The sequence below is a fragment of the Gopherus evgoodei genome, chromosome 3 (assembly GCF_007399415.2).
Source record: "Gopherus evgoodei ecotype Sinaloan lineage chromosome 3, rGopEvg1_v1.p, whole genome shotgun sequence".
Classification (NCBI taxonomy): domain Eukaryota; kingdom Metazoa; phylum Chordata; order Testudines; family Testudinidae; genus Gopherus; species Gopherus evgoodei.
The window spans coordinates 71,395,968-71,421,663 of record NC_044324.1 but is presented as its reverse complement, the minus strand read 5'-3'; the positions used below and the strand labels follow the sequence as shown (position 1 = coordinate 71,421,663).

Sequence of the window (25,696 nt, the reverse complement as noted above, 5' to 3'; positions counted from 1 at the left end):
CTTTTTTAACAGCCGTATCACATTGGCGACTCATAGTCATCCTGCTATCAACCAGTACCCCAAGGTCCTTCTCCTCCTCCGTTGCTTCCAACTGATGCGCCCCCAACATATATCCAAAATTCTTATTATTAATTCCTAAATGCATAACCTTGCACTTTTCACTATTGTATTTCATCCTATTTCTATTACTCCAGTTTACAAGGTGGTTCAGATCTTCCTGAATAGTATCCCTGTCCTTCTCCGTGTTAGCAATACCCCCCAGCTTCATGTCATCCGCAAACTTTATTAGCACATTCCCGCTCTTTGTGCCAAGATATTCATTCCCATCTTTTCCAATTTGACTAACAGTTCCCCGTGCGGAACCGTGTCGAACGCCTTACTGAAATCTAGGTAAATTATATCTACCACATTTCCTTTATCTAAGTAATCCGTCACCTTCTCAAAGAAGGAGATCAGATTGGTTTGACACGATCTACCTTTACTAAATCCGTGTTGCAATTTGTCCCAATTACCATTGACCTCTATGTCCTTAACTACTTTCTCCCTTAAAATTTTTTCCAAGACCTTGCATACTACAGACGTCAAGCTAACAGGCCTATAATTACCCGGATCACTTTTATTCCCTTTCTTAAAAATAGGAACTACATTAGCAATCCTCCAGTCATACGGCACAACCCCCGAGTTTATCGATTGCTTAAAAATCCTCGCTAACGGGCTCGCAATTTCACGCGCCAGTTCCTTTAATATCCTCGGATGGAGATTGTCCGGGCCCTCCGACTTCGTCCCATCGAGCTGTTCAAGTACGGCCTCTACCTCAGTTGCGGTAATATCCACTTCCATATCCACATTCCCGTTTATCATCCCTCCATCGTCGCAAGGTTCCTCACTAGTCTTATTAAAAAATTTAAAAAGTCCATGTCCTAGGGGGAGGGAGGGCTGCTGGGTGATCGCCGTCTTCCTTGCAGCCATTGCTCTGTGCTCCCCACTGACATGCTGGAGCCTCCACATTTATTTATTGACAAATAAAACTTGCAAAATTTTTGCAGAATTTTATAATACTGTGTGAAGAATTTTTAATTTTTGGCACAGAATTCCCTCAGGAGTAACTCATCAGTGAAAGTATCTCTATCGAGGAGACTATTGTATTATTTAGATACTGGTTTAATCCAAGCAAATTAGTTGAGCTTTGCCACAGATGAACCAGTCAGGGAAGTTATCGCCACAGATTCCAGCCTGGAGGGATGAGGTGTGTAGACACAGGGAAGGATTGTCTGGAGACTATATGGTCCAAACAACACCAAAGACAGTAAAAACTGGTTACAAGTCAGCACAATTCAATATGGTATCAAGGCTCAGCTTCTGTATCTAGACTCCCCTTATGTGCTGGTCATGACAGGCAACATCTCAGCCATGTCACACATCAACAGACAAGATGGAATAAGATGCACAGCACAGTTCAATAAAGAGAAACTCACTTTCTGATGCCTTGGGTGGAGGAGAATTCACTGTCAGCCTGCTTCATTCACATATAAAGGAAAATATTACAGGCAATTGGCTAAGCAGCGAAAAGATAGATTACTCAGAATGGAAACTACTTGCAGATTTATTTATTCTTCCTGTTGATCTGTGTTTTCTCCACCTGAATCACAATGTTCACATGTTCTTCTCTCATTGACAGGATCACAAAACCAAGGCAACAAGATGTCTTATCAAAAATTGGTCAAGAGGACTCCTAAACCCCTTCTCTCCTTTTCATCTTCCCACTAGAATGTTATAAAAAATCAGACAAGAACCGGCATTGATGATTTTGGTGATCCCTTTTTGGAGAACTAAATCTCTGCACAGTGCTCCTCCATGGGATCTTATCCTGGTTCTTCATGACCTTACTGGCCCTCTGTTTGAATAATTTGTGAAGTTATCTTTGTGCTTCTAAACAACTGAAATGGCTTTTTTATAGCAATCACCTCTGCTCACAGGGGATCTTTCTCCTGGGAACCTTAATGCTACACTTTCTGTAAAGATAAAGTGGTACTCAGAACCAGCCTTGGCTTCATACCAAAGATTAACTCATAGTTGCATAGAGCACAGGAAATTGTCATTCCATCTGTCTGTCCAACTCCCTCTCACCCCAAAAATAAATTGTGGCATATTTTGGATGTCTGCACAACTCTCTAAATAAATATTAATTTTACAGTCCAGAAATACGCTGTTTTTGCTCTGTTATTCAGTGTCAAAGGGAAAAGAAGATCTTAATCTTCCATTTCCAGCTGGCCAAGTTATTGTATCTTGGAGGCCTGCAAGTCAAAATATAACTTCCTCTTCCAAAATCAGTGTGTGCGTTTATGCTTGGGCACATGCTTGTTCTTTTGCAGGTCTGTTGTAACTAAGTGGACAGAAAGATTCATGTCATATGAGAGAATCTGTAAAGCAGGCCACCTGTGAATACCTTCTCCAAGTTCTCCAAGCTGGGCATTTAATCATCAGTCGATACCACCTTTAGTAAATGGGTGTTCCATGCTGTAGTGTCCCAATAACAGTTAAGGAGGAGTTATTCTATTTTGCATATATGTTTTTCCCACTCTGAGTAGATGCTGTTATGAAAATCCCAGTGTCATGGATCTGTGGCCCTCATTACAAACAAGAATAGGAAAATGCAAATATTTTTTACTTTTGGAATAATGAGGTTCATAGTTCTAGCCCACCTTGAACAAGATGTTTCTTTGTGAAAGATACGGGATTATTAGTTGTTACTTAAAATGTATTTCTTCAGTGCAATCTTTGCTTAGTATGGGGACTGGTAGTATTGGTATAGAGCAATATGTCGTGGTTAGAGATTTGCTTGGCTGAGGAAGTGTCGCAGCTGACCTTTTCTTCTGGGAGGTGAAGCCACTGATTGACTGGTCTAGTTTGCCTCTAAGGCTGCACAGAGCAGAAACCTAGTATCAGGGATCTGTGGACCTCATTACTCTTAGAAATGAAATTTTCAGTAAGGTATGGATACATTTTCCTATTTTCTTACATGAAAGGAAAGCCTACATAATTGTAATGTGAGTATTAAGAGTTTAGTATAAATCAACTGCAACAGGGACACTTGTATGTGTAAATGCTGCTCGCCACTGAGCTCTCAGATTGCAGATGGTATATTATGCAAAACCTGTTTTGTGGCTGCCTCAGTATATATGTAAAATCAGAGAGTAATGATTAAAAGAGCAGACATTTGGATTTTCTTGATTTTTATTTTTTTATTTTTATGCTACAGGATTAGACCATTAAAACTCTAGCTGACATTTCTACTACTCGTGTCAGATGCTGAAATGTCCAAAAGGGAAAAAATATATGGAAGTTACATAGGATATCATGATGCTTCTGCAAAGTCTGGTCTATTTTTAATACCAGTTCCTTTATTCAACATTTTTTTTATTAAATAACTTCTAGCTTTCTTTTTTTGTGTGCAGTGTAAGCAGGTGTTTGCTCTGAGAAGACAGTGGAACAGCTGAGGTCATATGTATTCATTGGTTTAAAACACAGTGCTGTGGATGTCCACCTCTTTTTCTTGAAAGTGACTTTGGGCATGGTTTTGTGTGAAAATATACTGCAACTCATTAAGTGTGCTAGAAATCTGTGATGCATGCATACTGTAGTCCATCTAGAGGTTCTGTAATTTCCACAAGATGAAGCTTAGTGACGTAAAATTGTTTGTAGATGGCTAGCCATCTGTTACTTCATGTTTAATTTTGTTCTTCTGTACTTATTTTTGAGATACAGACTTGCTTCTGATTATGATAATATCCCTAAGAAAATGATTTTTTAAATTTAATTATTTTCTTATTTTTAGTCAGAGGCCAACAAAGTTTATGGAACGTCCTCGTCCTGGAGTTCAGATGATCTGTTCTTCTTTTAGTGCTGGTAAAGATTTTCTTTTCTACCTTTTTAATATAAGGATTTGTAATAAGGCATTAAAGGAGCTTAGTAAAATATAGTACTATTACTACAGTGTGTGTACTTAGCTGGATGGGATCTACTGAAGAAACATGCTATGTAAGAGCTTAGAATTATTAATAATAATGCATTTTCATATTGTGTGCATAGACAATTGATGTTTGCTATATAGGACTTTTTTGGGTATCATTAGGTATAAAATCTAGTTAATATGTTTTTGTGATTTTAGTTTCCTCTAAGAGCAATGTGTACTGTGCATAAGGGAGAGCATCAAAGGGTTTGTTTATACATCATGCACAGAAGTTTTTATAAGGGACTTGGACAAGTAGAGTTAAAAACTTCTAAGTAAGTTAGGCATTTTTGAAAATTCTGTTTCCAGTGACCAGAGAGAATTCAAATCTTCTGTTGAATTTGGAAACCAACTCCCTTTGTCCATGTCCTCTTTTAAAAAAATAAGAATAAAAATCCTACATTTGTTTTGCTTATGAAAAGTTACTTTAAAAAAATGCAATTGCATAATATTGTTTTAAGAGAAATTAGGAATCATTTGTGTACATGTAAAATTTTCTAGCATGCTTGGTGTCTCAGATTTTTCATGTAATTTTGAATATTAAATAAACAGACAATGAGAAATGATGAGTCAACGTAGCTACAAACTTTTTATGGTAATAAATAAACTTTAATACATTTAAGGTCATTGACAGCTTTCAAATAATGTTGCGTTTTTCCTCATGACTATTGCTTATTTGTGCTTATCTATTTTAGGCGGAATGTTTCTGGCCACTGGAAGTACAGATCACATCATTAGGGTTTATTTCTTTGGATCAGGTCAGCCAGAGAAGATATCAGAGTTGGAGTTTCATACTGTAAATACTATTTTAAAATTACATAAATATTTGATTAAAATATGTTGATAGATTGAATTCATTGGTAATTTCTGTATTCTTTATATAGGACAAAGTTGACAGCATTCAGTTTTCTAACACTAGTAACAGGTAAGTAAGCGAATATTTGTATATTTTTATTTCAGGACAATTTTTGCAGCCTCATGAAAATAATTTCCAAATGTCAATTGTTTTCTCGAGCTTGTTAGAAATAAACGTTTTGAAGCATTCTGTGTCAACTTATATTTAAAGGTAACCTGCAATATTTAGTAATTTTTATGGGTTGTCGTTAGATTTATTTAAAATAATTATATGGCTTCCTATTTATCATCACTTTCATTACAAGTGCCTAATGCTTAGTTACTTAATGACCACATTTTTTGTAGATTATGAAGAGATGAAAGGTGCATTGGTACACTTTGGAAATATTTGCAGTATACTTTATCAATTGTCCTAAAAGGCTATTTAAATAGCATTTTTAGTAAGTGGCAACTTGATTAACAGCAAAAATGATCAGGTAGGGTAAGGAAGAGCACTCTGGCCAGTGTTTGTCTGATTAGTCTGAAATTTGAGGAGTAGATATTTCTTTATTTATAAATATCACAATAATTTGTAAAGCTCCTCTGGATGGTTGACTTGAAAGATAAAGAAAGAAATTTAAATTCATTAGGAAAGCAACCATTTTCCCCACTAACATTTAGTGTTCTAATATGCAATTTTATCATGATATAAACTGCTCTAAACTGAGCTTGGGAGAGTACCACCAGTTTTTTCAAACTTAAGCCATAAGGGAGAAAAAAGTTCAATTTAGATATCATAGCAACTGTGACAAAATACACAGTTCCAGATTACCTCAGGGATAGGTTTTGCTTATTTAAATAAGATGTGTCTTTACCTTTAATTTCTGCTTTCCTGGCATCTTGGCCTTTTGCACCACTTAGCTTTTGCACTGGAACTGTATGAAGAGAGGGGGCTTTGGCTTAGCCTCTGTATAGAGTTACCCTGATGTCTCCACTGTGGTCGCACATTCAACAGAGCAAAGAGTGGTAACTGGGCAAAACATGGGAGGAGGGCACATGATCCACATATTATTCTAGCCCGTAGGCTGTAGTGCTGGGGCTGGAAAGTGAATTTCACCATGTTCTCTGTGTATTTGAAGTACATTTCACCCAAAATGAGTAGTGCAGAGTTTTTGAAATAACAGGTATATTGGTGCACTTGTGTAGTACATTACAGAATAAAACCATAATGATTAATAGCATTTTCTCTCCATAATCAATTTTCATATGAACTGTCTTACCTCTGATTGATTGAGTGTTAATTTTTCTTTTGTAGGTTTGTGAGTGGAAGCCGTGACGGGACAGCACGCATATGGCAATTTAAGCGAAGAGAGTGGAAGAGTATTTTGTTAGATATGGCTACTCGTCCAATAGGGTAAGCAACATCAAATGGTCTGCTTTCAAATGGTCTACATCAAATCGCGCAAATTTGAAGTATGTTCAACCCTAATGCTAGTTACTGACATAGCACCTAATAACTTAAGAGGAGTTAAATATAAAGCATATTGTTCGGAAGCATAAGAACATAAGAATGGCCATACTAGGTCAGACCAAGGGTCCATCCATCTCAGCATTCTGTCTGCCAACAATGGCCAATGCCGGGTGCCCCAGAGTGAACCTAACAGGCAGTGATCAAGTGATCTCTCTCCTGTCATCCATCTTCACCCTCTGACAATCGGAGGCTAGGGACACCATTCCTTACCCATCCTGGCTAATAGCCATTAATGGACTTAACCTCCATGAATTTATCTAGTTCTGTTTTAAACCCTGTTATAGTCCTAGCCTTCACAATCTCCTCAGGCAAGGAGTTCCACGGGTTGACTGTGCGCTGTGTGAAGAACGTCCTTTTATTTGCTTTAAACCTGCTACCTATTAATTTCATTTGGTGGCCCCTAGTTCTTATATGATGGGAACAAGTAAATAACTTTTCCTTATTCACTTTCTCTATACCACTCATGATTTTATGTACCTTTATCATATCCCCCCTTAGTCTCCTCTTTTCCAAGCTGAAAAGTCCTAGCCTCTTTAATCTCTCCTCATATGGGACCCGTTCCAAACCCCTAATCATTTTAGTTGCCCTTTTCTGAACCTTTTTCTAATGCCAGTATATCTTTTGAGATGAGGATACCACATCTGTACGCAGTATTCAAGATGTGGGCGTACCATGGATTTATATAAGGGCAATAAGATATTCTCCATCTTACTCTCCATGATTGATTCCTAACATCCTGTTTGCTTTTTTGACTGCCGCTGCACACTGTGTGGATGTCTTCAGAGAACTATCCACGATGACTCCAAAATCTCTTTCCTGATTAGTTTTAGCTTAATTAGCCCCCATCATATTATATGTATAGTGAGGATTATTTTTTTCTAATGTTCATTACTTTCCATTTATCCACATTAAATTTCATTTGCCATTTTGTTGCCCAATCACTCAGCTTTGTGAGATCTTTTTGAAGTTCTTCATGGTCTGCTTTGGTCTTAAATAGCTTGAGCAGTTTAGGATTTCAACTTTATTTCTTAAATATATTTGACTACATATTCAGCTGCTCAAGCTAGTTCCTCTCAGATGCCCCTTAACTCCTGTTTGCACTACTGTTTCATTAAGAGGTCAAAGGAAAACTGCTGCTAAAATCTTCCAGCCACAAAGCTAGCAAAGCATACAGGTGATGTTTTAGGACATGGCTACACTTGGAGATGTAGAGCGCTTTGAGTTAAACCAGCCTTCGGCAAGTGCAATAGGGAAAGCGCTGCAGTGTGTCCACACTGACAGCTGCAAGTGCACTGGCATGGCCACATTTGTGGCACTTTCAGCAGTATTGGAAGCGGTGCCTTATGGGCAGCTATCCCACAGAGCACCTCTTCCCATTCTGGCAGTGTGGCTTGTGGGAAGTGGGTGAGGGGCGCGGGGCATTTTGGGTCCTGTCCTAATGCCCCGTGATGCATCAGTTTGCATCCCAGCAATCCCTGTGCTTCCTTCCACTTTGGCGCCATCTTTCAACTTTTTTTGTACTGCGCACTCTGTTTTCCCTTTTGGTCTGTGGGAATGGAGCCCAAAATGCTGAGAAATAGGCTGACGAGTCTCGCCAGCAAGTCATGTTTGGCAATCAAGTTACTCCTTAAGTTCCAAACTGACAGTGAGGACTCCGATGATATTGACTCGAGTAATGCATATGACACGAGATTGCTTGTGGCATTCAGAGACATGCTCACCACTGTGGAACGCTGCTTTTGGGCTCGGGAAACAAGCATTGAGTGGTGGGATTACATCATCCTACAAGTCTGGGGTGACGAGCAGTGGCTGCAGAATTTTCAGATGAGAAAAGCCCCTTCCATGGAACTGTGTGAGGAGCTTGCCCCCATCCTGCAGCTCAAGGACACAAAATTGAGAGCTGCCCTGCCGGTGGAGAAGCAGGTGGTTATTGCAGTCTGGAAGCTGGCAACTCCAGACAGCTATCAATGGGTCTCGAACCAGTTTGGAGTGGGAAAGTCGACTGTTGAAATCATGTTGATGCAAGTTTGCAGGGCCATTAATCGCATCCTGCTCAGAAGAACAGTGACTCTGGGTAACGTGCAGGACATTGTGGATGGCTTTGCACAAATGAGCTTCCTTGACTGTGGAGGAATGATAGATGGGATGTATATTCCATTTCTGGCACCAGCCTACCTAACCTCCGAGTACGTTGATCAGAAGGAGTATGTCTGTATGGTTCCGCAGGCACTTGTGGATCACCATGGGTGTTTCATTGACATTAACACAGACTGGCCTGGAAAGGTGCATGATGCATGCATCTTTCAGAACACTGGCCTGTTCAGGAAACTGCAAGCTGGGATTCTTTTCCCAAACCAGAAGATTGCTGTAGGGGAAATCGAAATGCCCATTGTCATCCTTGGAGACCCCGCTTACCCTTTAATGCCGTGGCTCATGAAACCCTACACAGGGAGCCTTGACAGCAGCAAGGAGCGGTTCAACAATAGGCTGAGCTGGTGCAGAATGACTGTGGGAGTGTGCTTTTGGCCATTTAAAGGGCCACTGGTGCTATCTGTTTGGGAAACTGGACCTGGCCGATGACAGCATCCCTGCAGTTATATCAGCGTGCTGGACCCTCCATAACATTTGGGAAGGGTGAAAGATTCACTCAGGCGTGGAACTTGGAGGTTGAACTCCTGGAGGCTGAATTTGAGCAGCCAGAGAGCAGGGCTATTAGAGGGGCCCAGCGCAGGGCTGCAAGGATTAGGGAGGGTGCAGTTTGCCTTGAGGGAGCAATTTGAGGCTGAAAGCCACCAGTAATGTTTGGTGCCCTGCATGGGAGTGAAGTGCAGTGGTTCCAATGTTAGTGGGAATCTGTGTTTGCTACACTGACTTGCAGTGCCTGTTTCTTTCCTGGACTAAGGTATCTTTTACTATATGCAATAATAAAGAATGTTTTCAAAGCCAAAAAAATCAATTTATTGAAAAGAAAATACATTTATTGAAAAGAAACAGCTGCTTGGGAGAAAGAAAGGGCAAGGGGGTGGAGTGGGGAATGGTACAATCACAGATTTGCATATGTCCTGTTATCATACTCAGCCTTTCTGTCTGGAGTGCTGTGCAATGAGTGCTGCACTTCAGAATAGCTATAATGCATGGTGCTGGGGGTTGAGTGCAGTGGGTAAGGGTCGTAGTTTTCAGGGCTGGGTAGTGAAGCTACAGGTGTTGGAGGCAGCTGCTGGTGATAAGAACCCGGGTGTTGGGGAAAGTGGGTTGGAGGGAACATGGGGGCACAAGAGAGAGTTATGGGACAAGGGCTCCAGACGAGGGAGGGAGGGGGGCGAGGGGCGGGCGCCTGGATCGAGTCTGCTTAGTACTCCATGATGCTTATCAGCTGATCCGTGCTTACCTGCTGGAGCTCCGTACTTTTGTGCCGGCACTTCTCATTCTGTTGGCAGATCCTCCTTTCACTCTCCCTCCACTCCTGCGCTTTTAGATTCTCATCAGGGGACTGCTGCATTACTTCATGCAGCATGTCTTCTTTGCTTCTACGTGGCCTCTTCCTAATTCTTTGGAGTCTTTTGGCCAGTGATAACATGGACGGCTGAGATCTCAGGGTTGCATTTGTAAAGGCAAAATGCAACACTTAACAGAGGCAGCATCGTTCACACCAAACAGAGCAATGATTCCCCTGAACTTAAGGGCAAGCACAGTCTACACAATAGCATAATTTGCCCGTCCCAAAGCTCGCAGACGTAAACTAAGGGAGCTCCAAAATGGTGTGTAGGCACAGGGTCGGGGGGACTGATTGTTTCACGGCCGTACTGTCCTCTGGATTTCTGTGCCCTGGGCAGAGCCAACAGCTGCAGGGGGCTGCTATACTGAACAGTGTCCTCACATTTTCCACAGGAGTTCATCTTGGAAGATATCTTGCTGCTGAAAGTGACCTGGAAAGCAAGAGAGGAGGGTCTTCTTCTACAATGCGGCTTCTGCCCTGGCCCATATGAAGCTTGCCTGTGTGCAGCAATGGTCTCCCCGCCCCTCATGGCAAAGTGGTGCAGACAGGTTAGCCTGACTGGGGCAAGGACCACAGTGGCTCTCCCAAGGAACCTGCACAGGCACATTGCCCAAGTTCTGGATGAGACCTTTGAAGAGATCAGTGAGGCCAATTATTGTGATGAGAGAGAACATCAATGCCCTATTCCACATCTAGGCATGCATACAGCCTTAACCCTCCTCACCCCAAGAGCCTGCACCGAATAACTTGCTTCCCAAAATAAAAGCCGCTTACTGGGCATCACCTCTGCTATTTGTCTTTCCCCAAGCACCGGCCGCCGCGACTGGCTACCTTCCTCCTGGCTGCATGCATCTAGGGATGGCGGCATGTCTTCCTCCTCCTCAGCACCCTCGCTCCCGCTTTTCTCCTCCTCCTCCTGCTTTCTTAAGCTGGGCTCTGAAGTGTCCATGGTGGTACTCGGAGTGGAGGTGGGGTCGCCCCCAAGTATCGCATCCAGCTCTTTGTAGAAACGATAGGTCGTGGGGTAAGCACTGGAGCGACAGTTTGCCTGGCGGGCTTTGTGGTAGGCACTCTGCAGCTCCTTCAGTTTAACCCTGCACTGCAGTGCATCGCGGTCATGGCCCCTTTCCGTCATGTCCCTTGATATCTGCCCAAAGATATCGTGATTCTTAAGGCTGGAGCGCAGCTGGGACTGGACAGCTTCCTCCCCCCAGATGCTGATGAGGTCCAGCACTTTGCCATTGCTCCATGCCAGGGATCACCTAGCGCGTGGACACATGGGCACCTGGAAAGATTCGCTAAGAGCACTCCACGCCTGGCTGAGCAAACAGGAAGGAGATTTTCAAAATTGCCAGAGAATTTAAAGGGCAGGTCTGATGATTGGTCACCTGAGGGCCAGGCAGTAGAGTTCAAACTGTTGACCAGAGTGGCTAGAACAGGTATTGTGGGACACTTCTGGAGGCTGATCAGAGTGCATTAACAGACGAGGGCGTCCACACTGGCACTCCGGTTATTCCACTCGTGAGGTGGATTACCAGGAGTGCTCTAGCTGCAGAGTCAGAGCGCTCTACATGCCTAGCCATTGTGGATGTGTCATGAGTTAGAGCGCACAAGGCTACTTTAATGCGCTCTAACTCACAGGTGTAGCCTTGCCTCTAGAGACCTATGTTAAAGGACTTCGATACATTTCTGGAGCACAGAGGCAAAGGATGGGGTTGCACTTAAAAAAGTGCTTTTGCCACTATAACTTGTTTTGTTTAGGGAACTGGTATAAGTTACACTGGCAAAAGCACTCTGGGAGGGTTTGTTGGTATAGTAATACTTGGATCGCTATTACTGGTAAACTTTTTGTACTGTAGATTAGGTCAAAGTTTAAGTAAAAGCATGAGGTGGTACTATCACACAGAGAGAGGAAAAACAGGCTTTGTCTGCCTTTGTGACTAAGATCTGTGACAACTTGTGTCTGCACTTTTTCTCCAGGGCTATGACCAGGAAATACTAATGGTTATAAGTAACCAAACAGCTCTTTCAAAACAAAGTACATTTATTTAAGGACAAAAATACGGAGGAAAAAACATATAAAACAGTAAAAGGATCTAAATATTTCATCACTATCTGCCATCAGTCCTATGGAGATCCTGGCAGTTTCCAGACCTTTCAGCATGGAAGTGCTCCCCTTTGAACAAAAGGCCTTGTTCATTTGTTGAATCAAAAAGAATCACCCCCCTGTTGGGTTAAGCTGGCCCTTTTTACCCCAAGTTCTTTCTTTGTCTCCTGTGTTTCTTGAAGCCTATATGCAAGTTACCCCAATGTATGGAACTTCTCTGGTTCTGTTTATAGTCCCGGGGACTGCAGTAGTAATCCCGCACTGTTTTTAGTTCCTGGAGAACATAGGATAACCCTGACTCATTGAGTAGAATACAGTCACTAGCCTGCAATGATCCATATAACATTTGTGAAGTTAATACTGTGGTCTTCAAAGATAGTGCATGTGGTTGCAATTTCTGTCTCTGTCTCCTACCCTTTTGCAAAACTGCCAGCTTCCCCCTTGACATCATCTAAGCTTTGTCTGTGCTGAGGAAGTTTAGAAATAAATTTTTCATCAGCTCAGCTGCACTGAATGAATAATAGAATATCAGGATTGGAAGGGACCTCAGGAGGTCATCTAGTCCAATCCCTGCTCAGAACAGGACCAGTCCCCAACTAAATCATCCCAGGCAGGGCTTTGTCAAGTCCGACCTTAAAAACCTGTAAGGATGGAGATTCCACCACCTCCCTAGGTAACCCATTCCAGTGCTTCACCACCCTCCTAGTGAAAAAGTTTTTCCTAATATCCTATCTAAACCTCCCCCACCGCAACTTGAGTCCATTACTCCTTATTCTGTCATCTGCTACCACTGAGAACAGTCTAGATCCGTCCTCTTCAGAACCCCCTTTCAGGTAGTTGAAAGCAGCTATCAAATCCCCCCTCATTCTTCTCTTCTGCAGACTAAACAATCCCAGTTCCCTCAGCTTCTCCTCAGAAGTCATGTGCTCCAGCCCCATTTTTGTTGCCCTCCGCTGGACTCTTTCCAATTTTTGCATGTCCTTCTTGTAGTGTGGGGCCCAAAACTGGACACAGTACTTCAGATGAGGCCTCACCAATGTCGAATAGAGGGGAATGATCACATCCCTCGATCTGCTGGCAATGTCCCTACTTACACAGCCCAAAATACCATTAGCCTTCTTGGCAACAAGGGCACACTGTTGACTCATATCCAGCTTCTCATCCACTGTAACACTTAGGTGTTTTTCTGCATAACTTCTGCCTAGCTATAGCCTAGGATTCTTCCCCCCTAAGTGCAGGACTCTGCACTTGTCCTTGTTGAACCTCATCAGATTTCTTTTGGCCCAATCCTCTAATTTGTCTAGGTCCCTCTGTATGCTTTCCCTACCCTTCAGCATATCTACTCCTCCTCCCAGTTTAGTGTCATCTGCAAACTTGCTGAAGGTGCAGTCCATGCCATCCTCCAGATCATTAAGGAAGATAATGAACAAAACCGGCCCCAGGGCTGACCCTTGGGGCACTCTGCATGATACTGACAGTCAGCTAGACATGGAGCCATTGATCACTACCCCTGGAGCCCAACAATCTAGCCAGCTTTCTATCCACCTTATAGTCCATTCATCCAGCCCATACTTCTTTAACTTGCCAGCAAGAATACTGTGGGAGACCATATGAAAGGCTTTGCTAAAGTCAAGTACTGCTTTCCCCTCATGCACAGAGCCAGTTATCTCCTCATAGAAGGCAATTAAGATAGTTAGTCATGACTTGCCCTTGGTGAATTCATTCTGACTGTTCCTGATCACTTTCCTCTTCTCTAAGTGCTTCAGAACTGAATACCTCATGTAGAGAAGATTCAGGTGGCTTCCAGTATTTTTACCCCCATGGGTTTAACTGATACAATGTTTAAAAAAAAGCAGGCAGACAAACAAACAAACAAAAATACAAAAAGCCTCCAGAACCTTGTTTATATTAACATGCCTTCTAGTGGAGAAGAATTAGTGAGATATAGCCTGTGATGCAGTCATACGTTAATAAGAAATTAGCTGGAGATTGAAAACTGAAATTGTGGGACTGTGAATAAAACTTCTTTTCAAAATGCAAGAATTTATAGTACTCTAGTACTGATTATTTTATTTATTTTCATATTTAATTGAAAAATCTGCATTTGATAATTTTAAATTACACTTCTACAGTTTTATCACATCTGCTGCACCAGAATACTGTAATGAGTCTTGCCACAAAATGCAGATTGTTTACCAGAGTATATAGGGCTTGTTCACTTCTGATTCTTGTTCTGTATATTGTGCTTCTACTTTCATACCAGCTGTCATAATAAATTTGCAGAATTTTTTTTCTTTTCAACACACACTAGTACAGATTAGAATGATTGCGTCTCTTCTTGCTACTTCAGCTTCTTTTTTAGCATCCATACAGGCTTTGAGCTGACATGTTACTAGTATTCAGAAGAGCAGCACTATTATTGGGATTAGGTTGAGCACTGTAATTAGTTTCTTTTCAAAATCACTAAAAGAACTGCAGAATTTTTCCTTGTTGAAAAGATGATCAGGTACTTCTCTTTGATAAGAGTGTTGGGAGAATTTATTGAAAACATCAAAAGAGATTGTCAGTCAATTTTTTTGTGGGTTTTCACACTTGAACAACTTTCATATTTGACTGAAGTGATATGGCATAGCCCAGAAGTTGGAATGCAAGGGAAAGAATAAACCCTCTTAAGAACAATTTTCTAGTGGAATAAATCCACCCTGTTGGATTCTGTAATGCTGGGGAGGTGCACCTGCTAGTGACTACTTTGAGCCAGCTTCTGAAGATTTTTTGTTTTTTCTGGAAGTAGGAAGACATGCCAAGGGTCAGTTGAGTAAAGCCTGAAGTTCTCTATACTCTCCTTGTGTGGCCAAAATCTTTCCTTACCTACTGGATGTTTTCTTTCCCATCCTTTTTCTCATTCTTTCAGCTTTCTGTGTAGTTTTCTTTCTTCCTTACGATTTTTTTATGTTGTTACTAGGACCCACAATGATGAAGGAAGTAGATCTGTTTAGGCATTTGTATTGTACTCAACAGCATAGCATCTGAACATCACATTGCTGGCATTCCTGAGTCATAGTCTGGTTGCTGCCTGCTCTGATTATACTATAGCCTAAACCATTGTCTTTGCTTTCTAGATGGCCTTACCTTGTCTTTCCTCCCACCAAGTCATTCAGTGAAGTTTCCTTCAATCTGACTCTTCCCCTTTTTCAGTCATACAAAGGGCAAGACTGAACTCATATAGCTTTACACCCCAACCCACTCTAGCTCCAAAATGTAGTCAATAAACCTCTTAGGATTTCAAAAGAAATCCTGACCTCTGAAGCAGTGTGTCAAGGTTTTTTTCCCTCACTTTGAACTTTAGTGTCCAAAAAGTGGGGACCTGCATGGACCCTTCTAAGCTTAATTCCTGTCTTAGATCTGATAACTCTGCCATCAGCCAAAATACAGTGTTTGGCACACTTTCTGTTCCCCCAAAACCTTCCCTGGGGAACCCAAGACCCAAATTGCTTGGGTCTTAAAACAAGGAGAAATAAACCATTCCCCCTCCTTTCCCCCTCCCAGACTTTCCCCTCCCTGGGTTACCCTGAGAGGCTACACTGATCCAAACTCCTTGGATCTTAAAACAAAGAGGAATTAACTTCCCCCCCCACCAACCCCTGGTGAGTTCAGACCCAATCCCCTTGGGTCTTAAACAAGGGGAAAAAAATCAATCAGGTTCTTAAAAAGAAAGCTTTTAATAAAAAAGAGAAAAAGTAAAAATTATCTCTGTAAAATCAGGGTGTAAAATGCTTACAGGGTATTCAGATTCATATAGACTAGAGGGACTCCCCCCTCTCCCCAGCCTGAGATTCAAAGTTACAGCAAACAGAGGTAAAAATCCTTCCAGCAAAATACACATTTACAAGTTAAGAAAACAAACATAAGGTTAATCCGCCTTTTCTAGCTAGTACTTACTATTTTGAAACATGAGAGATTGATTCAGAAAGATTGGAGAAAACCTGGGTGCACGTCTGGTCCCTCTTAGCCCCAAGAGCGAACAACGAACAACACAAACAGCACAAAGACTTCCCTCCACCAAGATTTGAAAGTATCTTGTCCCCTCATTGGTCCTCTGGTCAGGTGTCAGCCAGGTTCACTGAGCTTCTTAACACTTTACAGGTAAAAGAGACATTAACCCTTAACTATCTGTTTATGACATGCAGTGGTTCTCAAATTTTTTGTATTAGTGACCGCTTTCGCATCAGCGAGTCTGAGTGTTACCCCCCTTATACATTAAAAACACATTTTTTATATTAAACACTCTTTTAAATGCTAAATTTATAACCTATTGTTTAAAATGAATTTACCTTTTCTCACCATTTTTAAGAGTAAAACACATTTTTATTAAATTATGCTATAAGCAGAAATGTTAATTTTTAAAAATAGTTACTGTTTAATACTGGGGTGAGGCATGGAGAAACTGTCAATAACACTTGATTTGCTAGTTAGTTTGGAAGGCTGTGAAAAGTGATATTAACAAACATACAAATATCACTTTTTACAGCAGACTTGCTAGTAAGTCTTCTGTGAAAAGTAATATTTGTATATTTGTTAATATCATTTTTCACAGCCTCTCAGTTCTGAAGGCAGTGTTTTGGTCAGCAGCAGTGCAGAAGTAAGGGTGACAATGGAGTGCTAGTAAGTCTGCTGTGAAAAGTGATATTAAAAAATACACAAATATCACTTTTCACAGCAGGTTTACAAGTACCTCATTGCTACCCTTACCTCTACGCTGCTGCTGGTGGCAGGTAATGTATTCAGAGCTGGGCAGCTGGAGAGCAACAACTGCTGGCCAGGCGCCCAGCTCTGAAAGCAGTGTCGCCACTAACAGCAGCAGAGAACTGCAAAAGTAAGTATGGCAATGAGATATGATGCTGCCCTTACATCTGCGTAACACTTGACCTTTGAACTGTTAGGAGTGGCTGCAGGGGGCTGAGGCAAATTTTGGGGTGGATATAACCCCTGAAGGCCCCTCTAATGCCACGGCTGCCTATGTGGCTGACTATTAAAATATCCTTTTTGTTTTTGTTTTGTTTTTTGGCCAATCTCAGTGTTATGATTGGTCTGTGGTTTAATGCAGCTCTTCAGCTGCTGAACAATCAAGCTCTCTAATGTTGTCTCAGTCTCAGGGCTGTCCTTTGGGAAAATGGCACCATGAGCAAACTTCTATTTGGCACCCTTTCTTTGGAGTTGGAGTGGGATTGGGGGTGGAACTGGGCTGGAGGGGCTTGGGCTGTCAGCCCCACGCGTGGCGGGGTTCCGGCTGTCAGCCATGCTTAGAATTGTCAGCTCACAACACCCCACATAGTAAACTTGCGACCCTCAGTTTGCTACCCCTGCTTTAAAGGGATAAAGTATCTTCAGAGTAGGGCTAGAATCTTACTCTTACTCATTCTTTTCATCCTGTAAATAATGACTCTGGTTGTCTGATGAATGCTAACTTGACTGCATTTTTGTAGTCATTAAGACATCAGACACTAAAAAGAATCTATGGTTCTTCTTAAAAAAAAGCAATTTAAATGGTGTACTATATGTTATCAATGTCATTTTGTTTTAAAAGTGGTGCGCAGGGTGGATAAAATCATAGAAAAGCTGATCTTATTTTTTAATCTAATGATTTTTAATTTTTTTATTTACATTTTTTATTTGTGTGTGGACAGTTCTTTATAAAATGGGAATAGAGTAATCTTAAAATGCTAAAGTGGATGTTTTGTACTTGCTTCCTAATTGTAAATAGAATTTCAGATTTTACCTAGTGATATTTTTCTACTAAATTGCATAATCCATAAGCTTAACCCATGTGGCAGCAAGTCTCAGTGCCCAAATCAACTGACTCAGGCTTGCACTAAGGGGTGAAAAATAGTAGTGTAGATATTTGTGCTTAGGCTGAAGCTCAGGCTTTGAGACCCACTCCCTCGCCAGGTTGCAGAGTCCAGGCTCCAACCCAAGCCTAAATATCTATTCTGCTATTTTTATTGCTGTTGTACAAGCCCAAGTCACTTGACCTGAAGTCTGAAACTCACTGCTGTGTTGTTTTTTTTCTGTGTAAACATACTGTTAGACACCTAAAGTATTTGGGTGTTTTTCAAAATTCTGCCCAACATTTTATTTTTCAATATTTTATTTTCTGTCTCTCGCAGTTTTGTCAAAAGGCAAAGATGATACTGTGGCACTGGTATTAAAAAAACAAAACAAAATGTATAACTTAGTTAATAACTTTTTATAAAATGTCAGTAGTACAGATTTTCAAAATTAGTTTTATAAAGCCTCAATCTGATTTAAATCAATAACTTTTTTTAAATGATCAATTATTGTAAATGCCTTGATTTGTAAATAATTCAACCCTGATGGCTCACTGTCTCCTCCACCTATCCCTGCTTGCCTACAGTGTTAACACACACGTAGTACAAAGTGTAATTTCTAAAACTCCTCTCTTCCTAAAGTGAACCATTCAAGTTTTCAACAGATTAAAACCAACTAATTCCAGCAAAAGATGCAACTGTCCTCAGGGTCAGTGAACATGCACGTATACAACACAATTTGCACAGAGTTTATGAAGTACCTGTCACTGCCTTTTGGGTCTATGTCATGTCAGTATGATTTGTGCATGTCAGATAGCCACAGTAGTTAGTTTGCCAGGACATTTCTGTCAGTGCGGGTCCCCACACTCCCTGTTTTCTATCTGACTGTACCCCACTCAGTCACCGCTTCCAGAATATCAGTATTATTATTGTCTTTCATTTGACTTACATATTTCTCACACCTGGTAACAAACATCAAGACTGAGTACCTTGAAACTCATAAAATTGCAGTCGTTAGCTCCTTCATGTCAAAATATTTCATTTCCAGAGGGAAGATCACACTCTTCTAATTCAGGAAATTTCTCCAAGATGTTTTTCTATGCTTGATTGATCTCAAAGAAGCATATATCTTTCTCACTTCAGGTCTTTTTATTTAGTAGATATAGATGTGTATTCCAAGCAGGTGTGTGTGTGCCCCACATGACAGAACTGGAGACTTTTGCCTAGATCAATGGCACTAGTGCCTCCTTCCTGTAGCCCCTCCTCTTGCTATACGGGGCGGTGCTGTCCCGTGCCCGCAATTTGTTCTTACCACCAGTTGGCTGTAGTTGGAGCTCTGAGCAGTTGTTGCTTCGCAATCTTGCAAATGTATATCTTAGCCTAGTTTTGTTGAATATAGTTCATAGCTGGTTAGTTAGTAGTGGTAGTTAAAAGTTATAATGTATGGTATAGTGGTAGGGGTAGCATTCCCTAGTGATGTCCTCAGTAGGGTTCAAGCATTGCCCTTCATGTGGAGTGGTGATTCCTAACAGTGACCCCCACAAATGGTCTTTTTCTGCCTTGGCAAAGCCCACCTTAAGGAGCACTGTTCAATTTGCAGATCATTCAAGAAGAGGACTCAGATGGCATGGGACCTTTTCCTTAAGCAGGACCTGCTTAAGCAGGCCATTAGGCTTGACCCAGTACCAAGGCCTTCCTTGGGCTGCAGATTGCCCTCCAGCTGAGAAAGCTGCTGCTGCTGCTTTCCATTCCGGGGCAAGGGCCACGCTGAAGAAGCACAGGAAGCTTTCTGCATCATCGGCACCTAAAATGAAGTCACTTAAGACAGATTGGGAGTGATCCAGGTCCCGGGGTGACTCTTCTGCATCCCCTAAGAAAAGCATGGACTGGCATGAGACCAGCTCCAGTGTGCAGCATGGTGCTTGTGCTTGTGATGATCCCTCAGTACAGGGAAGGCATTGAGTCTGGTACTGATAGGAATGATGTTGGTACTGACAGTATCAGTGATGTACCAGGCTGCAATGAACCTACTCTACCTTTCAGTCCCATCCTCATTGCTGGTCCAGGACTTCACAAGTCTGGTGGCTGTGATGGGTCCCCAGCTGGAGCATGCTGCTGACGTCTTGGCACTGCACCAGAAAGCACCTCTTTGGGGGGTTGGCACGGACACGGTACCGAAGACAATGCAAGTTTCTTCGGTATTCCTTGGCACCGACACAGTTGATGTCGCAGATGACATCGACGCACGTGGGTACTCCGGTACCACTGTTTGCATTTGCCTTTGATGACTTTGCCTGCAGCATTGACCTTCCAGTGGTGCTGACTACATCAAGGGCACCAATCCCGAACTCATTCTGGGCTGTGGGTGAGTTAGATTACCTGTTGGCTTCCTTTGGAGTCACCCCTCCCATATCTTTGAGACTCCTCTTTTTCAGACTCGGGCTCCTCATTCTCCTGTTCCACTTCACCTGAGGGCATTGTGGGGCTAATAGTGGACTGATACAGCTAACAAGCTTGGCATGCACCTCAAGGCCAGGATGGAGGTCTCTGGCCCGGTGCCCACTGTGTACCAATACCTTAGTGATACCAGTGGCCACCTTAGGCTCAGTGGAGAGTTCCTCCGTTTCAGAAGTCTCGCTCATCAGGGTTGAGATCCTTTGCTTGTGTGCCATTGGTGGCTGCAGACCGGTTACAAGACAAGATACCTGTGGTTCCGCTTCCCGTGAAGCCACCAGAGTTTTCTCATCCGGAGATGCTGCCCCAGGACAATTCAGTGTTGCCTATTTTGTCCTACCTGGACCTGTGATGCTTGGTTGCTTTGTCCTTGGGTATTCAGGCAGCATTTCTCCAGAATACCCATGAACAGATGGACGTTCTCCAACCCTCTGTCCCTGGGAGAGTGGCCTTTCTGATTAATGCAGTGATCCCCAATGTGGTGCCAGCACCTGCTGGGGGCATTTTTGTGTGCCTGCCTAGTGACAAAGTGTGAAAAATAGTGCCCAGCAGGGGAGAGATGCTGCGGCCCCGCGCCTTCCGGGGACAGAGAAGCTGCAGGCTGTGGGCACCAGTGTTCTCTGTCCCCAGCTGGTGCAAGGCCATGGCTTCTCTCCGAAGCTGTAGAGAAACCACGGCCATGTGCCCGCCGGGGACAGAGAATTCTGGGGCTGCGGGCGTCGGTGTTCTCTGTCCCCGGCAGGCACGGGGCTGCGGCTTCTCTCCGGCTTCTCTCTGCGGTGTCCAGAACTGCCAAAAAAAAACCAAAAAGAAAACAAAAAACAAAACAAAAGAACACCACAACACCGGAGAAGTGTTGTTTTGTTCCAGTACAGCAAGGGTTCTGTTGGGACCTTTCTGGGGTCACAGGCTATTGCATGGGGGGTCTTGAACTATCAACCTCCACCTCAAACCCAGCTTTGCCTCCAGCATTTATAATGGTATTAAACATATACAAATGTGTTTTTAATTTATAAGGGGGTGTCGCACTCAGAGGCATGCTGTGTGAAAGGGGTGACCAGTAAAAAAGTTGGAGAACCCCTGCGGTACAGGGATACACGAGGGGTTTTATTCCCACATAGCCCCAAACTCATGATTGTGAATGACAGGGCACAGTAGAACAGATTCAAGTCCTGCCCCAAAGACAGAGACTTGAAGTGACTAGATCTTCTAGGCAGGAAGATAGCCACCTCATCGTCACTTCAGGTGAGTATTGCAAACCAGGAAGCCAAACATAGCTAAATATGACTTCCTTAGCTGGTTGGCTATGGCTATGTTTGAGCAACTGTTGCCTGAGGTCTCCAGGGATGAGTTCCGGGTGTTTGTCACTGAGGGCTGCTTGGTGGCAAAAATGTTGTTGCAATCTGCCCTTGATGTGGTGGACACTTCAGACAGGGCTGGGGCCTCCGCAGTTACTATGAGAATGGCTTCCTGGCTCCAGAACTGGGGGATTATGCTGCAAGTCCAGCAAACAGTTGAGGATTTGCCCTTGGATGGCCAAACCTTGGTTTTGGACAAGAATGATGAAACCCTGCATTCTTCTAAGGATTTGAGGGCTAGCTGTGGGTGTGTGTGCCATCTATGTACAGGCCACAGCAACCTTTTGTGTGTCCTTCCCCCTGAGATAGCAAGACAATCCCAGGAAAGGGATAGATCTCACAAGATGAAGCACTCAAGCTCATGACCCAGCTTCTCTGCACATCCTCCTTCCGCGTCTGCTAAGTTCCCATTTTGACTCGTTGGACCAGAGCACCGTTCCAGTTGTTCTTCCTCCCTTGCCATCCCCCCAATTTATTTGGAGACAGGCTGGCTTGCCTTTACAATGCCTGAGTCTTGTTAATGTCTGGCAGCTGGGTCCTAGACACTTTCAGATTAGGCTACACCATCCGATTTCTGTCTGCCTCCTCCCCGTCCCTCTTTAGGGACCCCTCTCATGAGCTACTGCTCTTCGAGCAGATCAGCTCTCTGATATCATTGGGATGGTGGAGGAGGTTCAGCGAGAACACTACAATTGCAGGTTCAATCCCGGTATTTCCTGATACTGAAATCCAAGGGCAGGATGAGGCCCATACTTGACCTCCGTGGACTCAATAAGTTAATCAAATATGTGCGGTTCTGCATGGTCACTCTGTCAGCTAGCCTCTCTGCTTTGTCTCAGAATGACTGATTCTTTGAGTTCTTGCACGTCTACTCTACTTTAGGTGTGTGTGCACTGTGAGCACAGTTGCTGGAAATTTTTCCCTCAGTCATACCCCTGGGGTCTGCTTTGGCAGCCTATGGTGCCACGTACATACACACCTGTATAAGGGGTCTGGCCAATCCTGCATCTTCTGAGTTCCTTCTTTCCCTCTGTGACAGTTGCTGGAATTGTTCCTCTTGTTTCGTTAAGCTCCTCTCGTGGAAGATCCTTCTCTGTGGTCTTAATTTACTACTTCCTTTTGTTTCTTTTGTCCCAGTTCTTTATTTCTGGTTTGGACAGTTGTGAAATTGTTGCACGTAGTTAGTTGCTGTTTTCGCTGTGTTAGCAGAGTCTTCGTTCACTCCTGCTACTGGGCATTCCTGAGTCTGTGTGTTTCAAACCCTGTGCTGCCTGCGGCAAGCCTATGCCTGTGAGTGACCCACACTCCAGTTGTCTGAAGTTCCTGGGAGAGAAACTCATATTAGGGATCGCTGTCAAATCTGCTGGAACTTCAAGCCCCATACTATTAAGATCCCGGAGACCAGGTTGAAGTCACACCTGACAGAGGCAGTGCTCTGACTCTCATCGAAGCTGAGCCAGTCAGACTGGCCCAGAGTACCTCGGAGTCAGTGCAAAGTGCTCCTCCCGTCCTGAGAGTCTCTCAGCACCATTTCCTGTCATTGCTGCCAAAGAAAAAACATAAACAGCTGGCTTAGAGGGGGCATTCCCTGACTGAAGAAAGCCAAGCAGAGGAGCACAGCAGAATGTGAACTGACTCTGGCTACTCCTCTGTCGCTGCTCCAAGGGCAGTACCATTGACTCCATCCTGTATGCAGGCTCTGCTGAGTCTGGTCCCAGTTCAGCCTTCAGCACCACAGGGACAACTGTGGCACCAGCAGGATCATGATGCTGTCTATCCCGGAGGTGTTTGTTGCAGCCAGGGACTTACTGGTGCTTTTGGTAGTGCCATTGGTGGTACAAGAGTCAGCAACGTCAGTGTTGGTGAGCAGAAGGGAGTCTGTTGTTCCGATCTCTTGTTTGGTACCACTGAGAGGGAAACCATTCCTGCTGACCTTGACACAGGTCTCCCCACTGTGGCACTATTCCCTGGCATTCAATGGTACCACCCCTCCATTGTCCCCGGAGGAAGGCCCGTTGTCAGACTTAGAAGTGGAATCATATCCCCAGCTGAGGAACTGTTCCAATACCCCGCTCCCCATCCTAGTCACCCTTATTTGGCTTTGGATCCAAGTATAGCCGTACCCCCAAGTGCTTGGCACAGAGAGCATTATAGGTGCTGGAACTAGGAGTGCTGAGGGTACTGCCGCATCCCCTAGGTTGAAGTGGGTTTCCTTTATATACATGATTTATAGTTTGACTCAATGGCTCTCAGCACCCCCACTATTAAAATAGTTCCAATACCCCTGGTGGGCATTGACCTATGAAGTTGCAATAACCATTTGGAACTCATGGGGTTTTCCCCTGGATGCTGGGCCTCCTCCCAGGCTCTCATACTCTGTGGTCTTGGAGGGGAGAGCGCCTCCGTCCCATTTAGCAAAATCCGATCCAGAATGTGGTACCAAGTGTGGTACGGATCCTGAGGACCAGATTGGTGCAGAAAGAGAAGTGGAGGACCCACTGCCAGTGCAGGCCTCTTCATCTTCTTCCCTAGATGAAGCTGTGGCAGGGGTGGGTTTGTCACCTCCCCATGACGACTTCATCTCTCATCTGGAACTGTTGAAAAGAGCGACCTCGACCCTCGGGCTGGAAGTGGAGATAGTTAAAGAATCCTCCCATAGCCTGGTCGATATTTTGACCCTGTGGACAGTGGCTTGCTTTCTCTCTCAAATTCCATCCTCTCTCTCTCTCCCACATCAAAGAGAGCCAAAAAGCAATATTTTGTTCCCGCTCAAGAGTATGAGTACTTTGTACTCCCAGCCCCCTCCTGGGTCCCTGACGGCCAACAAGAGGGGCAGACAACGGCAACAAACAGTGACATCCCCAAGGCAAAAGACTCAAGAGACTAGTCTTTTTGCTAAAAAGGTTTATTCTATACTTGATGTTGAAATTCAGGGACTCACTTCCCCTGGAGTCCGGACAGCAGTTCTCTGTTCTGGTAGCCGAGGGAGGAAGTTTGTAGCCAGGGCTTCCCTGGAGGCCACTCTGGATAAGGCAGATTCAGTGGATGAATCCATGGTTTCTGTGGAGGTCATGCACAGATGCTCTTGAATCCAGTCCTCAGGACTGCCAACAGAGGTCCAGCAGTCCATTCTGGACCTTCCGTTGGAAGGCACTTTGCTCTTCTTAGAGCAAATGGATGGAAAGCTCCATGGCCTGAAAGACTCCACAGCCACCCCCAAGAGCTTGGATCTTTATGCCCCAGCATTCCACCTGTTTCTCAGCTCTTATGCCCCATCAGGACCTGCAAAAGAAAAGAAACAGGAGTTCTAGATGCAGGTAGCTGCCTCAGCAGCCCTACCTGGCCCATCCAAATATTTGGGGGAGCCAAGCAGAACTTTTGACAACCGAGGGCATTGTACCAGTTCCTGTACCACAGCATCCTGTCCCCCTTTTGTTTTCGGACTGCCTGTCCCACTTCAGTGCAGCATGGTCTCTTATCACGACAGACTGCTTGATGCTGAACACTGTGGAAATGGGTTATACACACCAGTTTATTTTCACCACCGCCACAGCTCCTCCCCCCCATCCCTCTTCCAGGACCCCTCTCAGGAGCAGCTTCTGGCACGGGAGGTGCAAACACTCCTCCGAGGGGGACTCGAGGGAAGGGGTTTTATTCCTGGTATTTCCTAATTCTAAAGGCCAAGAAGGGGTCTCTGACCCATTTTAGACATGTGCCATCTCAACGGCTGCCTCAAAAAGCTGAAGTTCCACATGGTGTCTCTGGCCTCCATCATCTACTCCTTTGTACTGTGTCTCCTATGTCTTCTCAACTTGAGAGATACTTTCTTCCACATCTCTATTTTCCAAGGGACAGACGGTTTCTCGAGTTCATTGTAAACCAGACTCACTACCAATTTATGGTTCTTCTGTCCAGCCTTTTGGCAGCACTGAGGGTTTTCATGAGATGCGTGGCGGTAGTGGTGGCCTTCCTGAGAAGAAGGGTACAAGTCTGCTCGTACCTCCATAACTGGCTGGTCAAAGACTGGGTGGAGGCCCAGGTGGAGGCCAGTATCCACCTCCTAGAGTCAGCCTTTCAGTCAC

The 25,696-nt window shown here is 43.7% G+C and overlaps 1 protein-coding gene across 4 annotated transcripts in view; it reads left to right on the top strand.

Annotated features, from left to right (window-relative positions):
- PHIP (pleckstrin homology domain interacting protein) overlaps positions 1 to 25,696 on the top strand; it is a 337,941-nt gene that overhangs the window by 127,125 nt on the left and 185,120 nt on the right. For all 4 annotated transcript variants that reach the window (XM_030555793.1, XM_030555789.1, XM_030555794.1 and 1 more), the window contains 4 exons: positions 3,836 to 3,906; positions 4,705 to 4,805; positions 4,894 to 4,934; positions 6,159 to 6,257. In XM_030555793.1, the coding sequence (XP_030411653.1) occupies positions 3,836 to 3,906; positions 4,705 to 4,805; positions 4,894 to 4,934; positions 6,159 to 6,257 (312 nt within the window). The remainder of the gene's footprint in view (positions 1 to 3,835; positions 3,907 to 4,704; positions 4,806 to 4,893; positions 4,935 to 6,158; positions 6,258 to 25,696) is intronic.